Source organism: Eptatretus burgeri, chromosome 12 (assembly GCF_056783735.1).
Source record: "Eptatretus burgeri isolate ZD-2024b chromosome 12, Ebu_testis_v1, whole genome shotgun sequence".
Taxonomy (NCBI): Eukaryota; Metazoa; Chordata; class Myxini; order Myxiniformes; family Myxinidae; genus Eptatretus; species Eptatretus burgeri.
The window spans coordinates 40147798-40157797 of record NC_140972.1 but is presented as its reverse complement, the minus strand read 5'-3'; the positions used below and the strand labels follow the sequence as shown (position 1 = coordinate 40157797).

The window sequence follows — 10000 nt, the reverse complement described above, 5'->3', positions numbered from 1 at the left end:
TCGCATCACCACCGTTCTTGCGCCACTTGTGGGCACCGATACTGGACTCGTGCAGGGCGCGCACCGAGCAGCGTGTTCAGAAACATCACAGACTTTCCGAGAAAAACGGATCAAAAACGACTCACGCCCACTTCTGTTCCGTCCTATCGGAGAGCGTGGGGCGATTTGGCCCCGCCTCCAGGGCGTTGGAGTGAGGTCGCTATATGCAAATTCATGGATCAAAAAGCATTCACGCCCACTTTTCCTCGGTCCAATGGGGAGCCAGTTGGAGGTGAAGGGTCGGAGGTAAAGGGTCAAAGGTGGGGGAGCGAGGCCACGGGGGATATAAACGGCCGCGCTCGCCAAACAGTTCAGTTCGGAGGGGAGAAGTTCGAGTTCGCGGTTGGGAGTTGTCGGTGGAGCTGGGAAGAAGAGGACGGAGCTGTGGAGAGGTGGCGGCGGCGAAGGCGATCGAGGGGGTGCTCGCGTCGGAGTCGGGGAGCAGCGGAGGGAGAGGCCGGCGGCGCGACCGAGGTCGAGGTGGCGACGCTCGTCGCGGGACCCGAGACAGGGTGATATCCTCCTCCCCCCCGAGCATCAACAACCCCCTCCTGTTTCCCCCCGCGCTGAGATAGTGTGACAAGGGGGCCCCTTTCCCACCCCCTACCAGACACTGTCCGCGAGGCCCGCGGAGTTGGGGCGCCACCGCCGCTCTGCGTCTCATCATCAGACGGGTAGGCCCGACACGGTCTCGGCCCCAGGCCCGTCTACCCCCCTCATCCTGGAGGGTGGTTCTTTTTCTTTTGCTTTGGGTATCTGTGTTGTCGGCGCCGTCTGTGAAGTAAAATTGTATAAGTGTTGCCGTGTGCTCGGTAGTCGGATAGCTCTGCATTGTGTTCCTCTTTTATATTTGCTTTTTGTGTAATATTGTGTTTCTTCTCCTTTTACATGTGCTTTTGGTGTAATTGTATATGTGTGCTTCCCGTTCATCGCGAAATAAATGTGAGTTATGTTGAACTGTTTTCCCGCTTCACTTCGTCTTTTCTTTCATTGAATCTCCATCTTGCTTCACGTAAAGGGTTGGTCGTGGGCTAAAACGCCCGATAATTAATCGAACCGTCGAGGCCGACGAATAACACCGCTCGGTTATCCCGATAGTACGGAACGGGTCGCTTAAAGTGGCCCGTGTCCGAAGTCGACCTGCGGCGAGGTGCGATCGCCCGGTCTACCCTCCGTGTGGGTACTTAGGTAGGTCGAATTTGGCGAGCAACCCTATCCCACGCGGGGGCCGATTGGCACGATCGTGGTGAGACCGAAAGGTCCACCCGTGACTAGTTCCCGGCGTTAGTCCGAGAGGGTCACGACTGGATTGTCCGTCCGGTGGGCGACGTGCCGCGATTCGAGTTACGTGGCCGTTCGCACGCCGGCGGGCGCGAATCCGCAACAATATATATATATATATATATATATATATATATATATATATATATATATATATATATATATATATATATATATATATATATATATATATATATATATATATACACATTCATGTATATGGCATATTATTACATGAAAATGTTTGTACTTGTTTTGCCTTGCACTGTGTTTAACGTTCCAACAGAAAATGCCGCCCATCTCGAGGCATGACCACGCATCACGCCGAGCCATGGACCGTAAATCGACACACAAATGAGCATCCTTTGTTCGAATTAGGGCACAGCCCCTGCACGCGCTTCAGGCTCCAGGCATTGGTGGAACATGTAACCCTGTCCAACGCTCGTAAATCTCCGCTCACAAAGCATCGCGCGTGCACCTTCGTCCACGGCATTGACGTGGTGCACGCGAAGCACGTCAACATCGGCGTACGTACAAACTTTCCGCCCTCCATCTGGGTCCGCCCGCTGTCGTCGCCGTCGCCGAACGCAGCAGGTTTATTTTTGTGCCAGCGGGCCCTGCTTCGAGTCCAGTCGCCGTGAATCCACGTGGTGGGTAAAATGTGGACGCGCATCCGTAGCCGCCTGCTCCTGACGTTCGTTGTGACTGTGATCCTGGCGGCCGCCGGTAAGTAACGGCGAGCGGAGGCTGCGCTGTTGCGCACGCGCCGCGTTTTGCGTTGTCCATTGTTGCGTCTGGAAAGTACGCTCCCTGCACGTTACCTGCACGCTACCCGCACGTTATCTGCACGCTACCTGCACGTTACCTGCAGGCGTGAAAGATCGTTCAGTGGTTAGTTGTTATAGATATTTATTTGCGGTATTAAAATCCCACAACATAACCGTCTTTATCATTTATAATAAATAACTCTGGCACCAAAGTGGATTTGGTGCCACTTTTTTGATTTTGATTTGATTTGGTGCCACCAAAGTGGTAATCGCATAGTATTGTGCAAATAATTTTTGTTACAAAGCAACATATTTCATATTAACAAACCAAACAAATGCCTGGCATTGCCTTAATGGTTAGAGTGGCCAGCTTAATGTCTTAGGGTCTTGTGTTCAAGCCCCTGTCACCGTTGAACCAGATAGGTCAATCAACCAGGCAGATAAACCAGGTAGGTTTATCCAATTAATAGATGTTGAACAAGGACTGTTCCCTTCACAATCATCATCATCAACACCATCAATGTACCATACCGTTTAAACATCCTCTTTGCCAAGGTTATGTTGGCTACCTTTCCAACAGTCAGTGATGGAAAAAAAAATAGAATTTGGCCAGGGTGCTGGTGATAACTTGCCTAGTCTTCGCAAAAGATGACCAGGTCGGTCAATTCAGTCTGTCACCCTTCTGAGGTTCTCAAAATGAGTACCAGCTTACTGGTAACCGGGGCACTGCATCAGTGTCACAGCTATGCCCCAGAAAATGATGCAGCCAAGCGGCTATTAAGCTACGTATGAATAAATAAATCAATACAACCAAACAAAAAGAGTTTCATGGCAATTGTTTTCTTTTGAGAATGATACGTACCTTACATTGCTGTAGACAGGGACGGCTGGGGTGCATTGGGACTCCACCTCGAGAACCTATTGACCAATAATTTTTAGGGCCTGTGTTTTGTTGATGACATTTTTTGCAGGTATGGTGCTGCATATGAGCACTGGTGTGGCAGACGTGTGAGAAAATTGAGTGGAATTGTGGCTTTTGTGGTAAAAGCAACAAAATTGGCATCTGTCCCTAATCCACTGTCTGCCGTGACATCCATCTTCCAGACAGGTACATTGCAGCCTCTTCGCTATCTTCAGACCTAGACAAAATCACAAGCTGGTCAAACACTTGGAATATGACTTTCAACCCTGTCAAATCTCACACTCTCACTGTCTCTCTCCCAAAGGACCATCCGGCAACACGCCCCTCCCCCCTTCTCCCCCGTCTATTTTCATCACAATCCTCTTGAGGAATTTCACTCTTCAAATTTCCAGGTGTCATCATCAGCCATGATCTTTCTTGGGTAAACCACATTTCAAAATTGGCCTCCGAAGTCAGTCATTGACTGGGCATCCTCCATAATAGTCATTCCTTGGCACACCAGAACTCCTCTCCACCTACAAAGCTTTCATCCATAGCTTGATGGAGTAATGTTCTCCCCTCTGGGCTGGCTCTTCTGCCTCATGGCTTTCTCAGATTGACACCGTGGAAACCTTGTCCTTCAATATCATTGTAATCTCTATGGGCCTCTCACTTTTGCATCACAAACAGGTCGGTGGTCTGTCTGTCTTCTACCACTTCCTCTCTGGTCTTGCACCCTCTGCTCTTTCCGTGCTTTGACCCCCTCCCCACCAGGCTTGTGCAGGGCATACACGGTCCTCCATAAACCCCCTTCTGGTGAAACTGCCTAAATCCAGGATCACTGCTCACCTCCACTCATTCGTTACTCTTTTATCCAGCCTGTGGAACAAACTTTCACATCCTCTTCTTGTCTTCTATCGCATTCTTCCCTCCAGTTCTTCAAGACAGCTGTTATCATCTCAGATCCAGGCATCATCTCAAGCATTATCATCCAGGCATTATCAAGACACCATCTCAGATCATCCAAAATCCAAAAACCAAGATCTCTTCTACCCTCACCAACCCATCCCACCACTCCACCCCCGTCCCACCCCCAGTCCACTTCCTTCCTAATATCCAGTTTTCCCTCCTGAGAATTCTTCTGTGTCCATCCTGTCCACCCATGCAACCTTTCCTGCATCCCATTCTTCCCCACTTCCATTGTTTATCCATGTTTCCCTCTATCTTGTCCTTCAACTCCATTGTTGGCATATATATATATATATATATATATATATATATATATATATATATATATATATATATATATATATATCTCTCTCTCTCTCTCTCTCTCTCTCTCTCTCTCTCTCTCTCTCTCTCTCTCTCTCTCTCTCTCTCTCTCTCTCTCTCTCTCTCTCTCTCTCTCTCTCTCTCTCTCTCTCTCTCTCTCTCTCTCTCTCCTTCTGTCCTGTTACGTCCTGATTTGTTCAGTGTACTTACTAGCTCTTCCATGACACTCCACTCTGTATACCAAAAACAACAACTCAAGGAACACCTCCATGGAGAACATCTTTCTTTTGATGATGGCATCAAGGCCTCTGTGACTCCCTGTTTAACTCAGCAGGGCACACAGTTCGATTGTGATGGCATCACAAAACTACTTGAACGTTGACAGAAATGCATGGACTGCAGTGGTGATTATGTTGAGAATTAAATATGCACCGTGGTAGAATAGAGATTGATATGAGTATCTGTCTTCGTTTCATTCGAATATCTTTATCTGTTTTGGAGAAAAACGGTAGGACGGACGATTTTTCAATTCGACCTAGTAGTTTGCAGTTTGCCCACAGCAACACCCCAGATTGGGTAGGTAAGAACGTGATTTTTTTTTAGATCCTCGTGGAGGATCTCCAAGTCTTACTCACTCTATCATTTCTTCATAAGAAGAAATTTTCATTTCTTTCTTTTTTCGTTTTCATTTCCTTTTTTTTTCATTTTTCATTTCTTTTTCGTTTCTTCATTTCTTCATAAGAAGAAGCTCACTCTATCAACGTTCTCCATAAGATAAGAACGTCGTTGTTCTTGTGGACTTTTTTGTTTCACAGCCTACAGTTTTCATCGAAACTTCCTGAAACTTGGCGTATATATGTAAAAATACCCTGCGCAGACAGTTACCATCTCCGATTTTGAAAATTACTCCGAGAAAAAGAGTTATGACGTCAAAATATCTCCGCTAATGTAAATCGCCGAACAAATATCTCCGAAACTAGACAAGCTTTTTGAATTCTGTTTGCGGGAATCGAACAGGGCATTAACAGAGATTAATTACCGTACATATGATACATCACTATGACGTCATATCAATTTTTATGATGTCATTCCTATTTTTTGACATTTTTTGTTTCACAACCCAGAGTTTTCATCAGATCTTCATGAAACTTGCCATGTATATGCAGAAAACCCACTCGCAGGCAGTAACCATCTCCGATTTTGGAAATTCTTCCTCGAAAAAAAAGTTGACGTTATAATATCGCCGCTAATGGAAATCGCCTATTCCATTATCTCCGAAACTCGGCAAGCTGTTTGAATTTTGTTTGCGGGAATCAAGCCGGGAATTGGCACAGATAATAATTTATCGCAAACCTGATACATCACAATGACGTCATATTCGTTTTTATGACTTCATCATAAAGAAGACGAGGATCTTAGCTCATTCGAGCTTGTTTTCTCTTCTTTTTACCATGTTTGAGTTTGAGCTTTACAAATACACTGCAGTATAGTTTGAGTTATCATACAAAAGAGCCAAACCCATGAAACAACAGCTAGAGAGTTCATAGAACACCTTACCTAGTTACCCCGGGCTGTCTTGAGAAACAAGGACATGGGCGAGGTCTGTGAGCAGAAAATTTGATTGGTCATCATGACATAAAATGTCATCATATTTAGTCGAAGTACTGCTAAATGGAAGGGTTTCGAAAGTGTCAAAAAGACGATTTGTGTTCCACAGTTCTAAAGTAGATATTTCAATTGAAATAAAATAGAGATTTTAAGGGTCAGAGAAAACAACATTTTTTTTCACAAATTTACCATCGTTGATGCAGCGTCTTACACACCACCTTGTTTAACATGTTACATTCATCATTCATATCTGTTGTTTGTGTCCTTTATAACATCCTTAAAAACAGTAAGTTTCCTGTTTGGAATGATTTTCAATTTTGTTTCACCGCCAGACAGCAGACAGAGTAAAAAACATCATCTCACTCCTCTCTGTCCGTGCATAATCAGGACAAATTCAGAGACATAGTACTCTTACGAATTTGGGAATTCGATTGCACACAACATTCAGGTTCCTTTAGTCAGCTATGTCGATAAGTGCTTGTTCCCAAGATAGCTCACCTTCCATTGTTTAAATGTTCAGAAATCGATTAGATGCGCTGCGGATCGACCTCTTCTTGGAGGTGGTTCCTCGGGGAAGCGACGCATCGACGGGAAGGATCGGCGCCTCGTCTCAGCAGCACGTGTTGAGAAGCGCGGGAGGTGGTTCCTCGGGGAAGCGACGCATTGACGAGAAGGATCGGCGCCTCGTCTCACCAGCACGTGTTGAGAAGCGCGGGAGGATTCGCAGGAGCTCGGGAAGGATCGCAGCTCGCTCTCGCTGGAGCCCGGATCCGAACAACTTGAAGACCACACGAGGTGGAGAGGTTCGAGATAGGTTCTGAGTTTCAGCTCACCTGTCCTCTGAGCTGAAGCTCGTTATTAAAGGCCTCTGCCACCATTTCTTGGGTGTGTGAGTGTGTGTGTGTGTGTGTGTGTGTGTGTGTGTGTGTGTGTGTGTGTGTGTGTGTGTGTGTGTGTGTGTGTGTGTGTGTGCGTGTGCGTACTTGTGTCCGTGGGCCGTCTAACAAGTAGGAACTGTTGTTAAGTGCAAGTGACTGTACATAATAAGTAGACGGTTGTAGTTCTTTTGTCATGCGTTTGTTGCTTGTATAATTGCATACGTGTTTTGCCTTGTTTAATTGCATACGTGCTTTATTAGAATAAATGTCCTTGTGTGAATGTAAACCTGTTCGTTGTGTCCATTCCCTCATTGAACTGCCCCATCTTGCACTCGGAATATAGTTGGTTTTTAAATAGCCGGTAAAGTGATCGGGTCCAACGGGACTGCGCGATAATACCCCGCTCGGTTATCCCAAAAGGAAGCGAGCTGCTTAATCGGCTCGTTTCCAAGCGGTCGCGTTGAAGTACAATCTCTCGGTAACCTACCTGCGCGAATAATTAGGTAAATCGAAGATTTGGCGATCGGACCCTGTAGCGCGGGTAGAGTGCGGACAAGGTTGTGGTGTGGTTAAAAACACACCCGTGGCTGGTTTCCGGCGTTGATCCGGAAAGCCGCGACTGGATTGTCCGTTCGGTGGGCGAAGCGACCGCTGTTGGTTAGACGCGGTAGTTCGCACGCCGGCGGGCGGGAAATCCACAACAGTCCTGATAACTAGGTGTTCATTTTCTGATTCATGTTCAATATATAACATTCGATTGAAATTAAGTTGTTCCTCGATCATAAACTGACGTTTGTAGACAGATGGACAGAAGTGAACCAATTGGTTAAACCCCCTTTTCGCTCGCTTTGCGTGCACGGGGTAAAACCGACAGCAATGTTTATCCTTGATGCGTGAAAACGTTTTAGTGAGCAATTAATAGATGTTGAACAAGGACTGTTCCCTTCACAATCATCATCATCATCATCATCATCATCATTCATCCATCATCCAGCAGTGTGTGTGTGTGTGTGTGTGTGTGTGTGTGTGTGTGTGTGTGTGTGTGTGTGTGTGTGTGTGTGTGTGTGTGTGTGTGTGTGTGTGTGTGTGTGTGTGTGTGTGTGTCTGTTTGTCTGCGACCGCCGGTCCGATCTGATTGAAACTTGCCAGGAATATTGCCGGGGACCCGCGGATGTGCTTTTTCTAGGTTTGATATTAATCGGACGAGCGATTCCCAAGTTACAGCCATTTATCTGTCAACCAATGACAAGACACGGTGCTCTGACGTCACAATTAATGTTTATTTATTTTTGCATGATTGACAGTCCGATCTGATTGAAACTTGCCAGGAATATTACTGGGGACCCGCGGATGTGCCTTTTCAAGGTTTGATGTCAATCGGACGAGCGGTTCCCAAGTTTCGGCCATTTATCTGTCAATCAATGACAAGACACGGTGCTATGACGTCACAATTAATGTTTATTTATTTATTTTTGCACGATTGACGGTCCGATCTGATTGAAACTTGCCAGGAATATTGCTGGGGACCCGCGGATGTGCCTTTTCAAGGTTTGATGTCAATCGGACGAGCGGTTCCCAAGTTTCGGCCATTTATCTGTCAACCAATGACAAGACATGGTGCTATGACGTCACAATTAATGTTTATTTATTTATTTTCTTTTATTATTTTAATTTTTTTTGCACAATTGACGGTCCGATCTGATTGAAACTTGCCATGAATATTGTCGGGGACCTGCGGATGTGCTTTTTCGAGGTTTGATATTAATCGGACGAGCGGTTCCCAAGTTACGGCCATTTATCTGTCAACCAATATCTGCGAGAGAGGGGGACAGGAGAGGGGGGCGATAGAGGGGGGGCAAAGAGAGGGGGCGAGAGAGGGAGGTGAGAGAGGGGGCGAGAGAGGTGAGAGAGGGGGGCGAGAGAGAGGGGCGAGAGAGGAGGGGGCGAGAGAGGGGGGCGAGAGAGGGGGGCGAGAGAGGGATGCACATACTGGCACTCACCTACGGGCCCGCCCCTATGGGCCCGTACTGGTCATCATCAATACCATCAATGTACCATACTGTTTAAACATTATCTTTGCCAAGGTTATGTTGGCTACCTTTCCAACAGTCAGTGATGGAAAAAAAAAATAATAGAATTTGGCCAGGGTGCTGGTGATAACTTGCCTAGTCTTCGCAAAATATGTCGTGAGGTCTTTAACGTCTAACGCTTTATGAAAGCTCTTCTGGCTTAACGTTTACCCTGAGGATGGCACACACAATGATGAATCGCCCAACGTGCGAAACACCAGGACCACAGTTTATAGTTGGGTCAAGATTCGAACCCAGGTAAAACAGCTCAAATGTGAGTGCGTGTATCTCTAAGCTATCCTACGACCGCTCACTAGTATTTGGTTATGTCGTTACCTCCATCACCGAAGGTGGAAGGAGGTTATATTTTCACCCGTGTTTGTCTGTTTGTCTGCACGATATCTCAAAAAGTTATGGACAGATTCGAATGATACTTGGTGGGCAGGTTGGGTGTGGGTTGAGGAAGAAATGATTCAATTACGGTGAAGATCCGGTAATTAAATTTTTTTTAAGTCATTCTTCACAATTGAGATATTTGGCCAAAAACGACATGTAACATGGTATTTAAAAAAAAGTATTGGGCCCGATGTGTTGGAGTGGGTCAGGCACTGCGTGGCGGAGGTATGCGCTCTACCGAGTGTCCTTCTAGTTACTCATGCGTTTGTGACAGCTCTTCACTCATCCATTCTGCAGTAAACGAACTCTTGCGCTTTTCTCATGGGCTGTGGAGAAAGCAACATGACATTAGAATGTATGGAACAATTTTCAAATGAGAATCATTTCGTTTCATTAAACGTTCCATCTCCCATTCAGCTTGCCTTGTGCTCAACAAACCGTGCATGGCTTATTTTGCTGCTGTCGTTTATTTGTGCCTCATTTAAATTTCCTGTTTCAAATGAAACCATTTTCCCAATGGGTAGGCTGCATACCCAATCATGTAATAGGGTAAATGTGATATATCCTGGCCTGTAATGTACCATGTTGATTGTTGTCGAAAATTACCACTGGATGTTGACGTCCATTTATTTGAATGTCTTAAAACCCGAGCATCGCGCACGGTTCCTGGAAACCCAGGGTGAACATCCCAAAATAAACCTGAACCATCTTCAACAGCGAGCATAACTACAGATTGCCATCCTTATCGATTGATATAACCCTGATGGAATGCAGCTGCAATTATTACCT

At 46.0% G+C, this 10000-nt stretch overlaps 1 protein-coding gene and 1 long non-coding RNA gene across 3 annotated transcripts in view; one reads left to right on the top strand and one right to left on the bottom strand.

Moving 5' to 3' along the window:
• Positions 1–10000, bottom strand: part of LOC147015469 (uncharacterized) — an 87262-nt gene that overhangs the window by 27355 nt on the left and 49907 nt on the right. The window contains exon 1 of one of the 2 annotated variants that reach the window (XR_015050348.1): positions 1856–1985. The exons of the other annotated variant lie outside the window; for it this stretch is intronic. This is a non-coding gene — a long non-coding RNA (uncharacterized LOC147015469). Of the gene's footprint in view, positions 1–1855; positions 1986–10000 lie in introns of those variants that run through there. 2 annotated transcript variants of the gene reach the window in all.
• Positions 1898–10000, top strand: part of LOC147015470 (neuronal acetylcholine receptor subunit alpha-5-like) — a 45016-nt gene continuing 36913 nt past the window's right edge. The window contains exon 1 of the mRNA XM_085850265.1: positions 1898–2046. Within this exon, the coding sequence (XP_085706391.1) occupies positions 1980–2046 (67 nt within the window). The 5' untranslated portion in view covers positions 1898–1979. The remainder of the gene's footprint in view (positions 2047–10000) is intronic.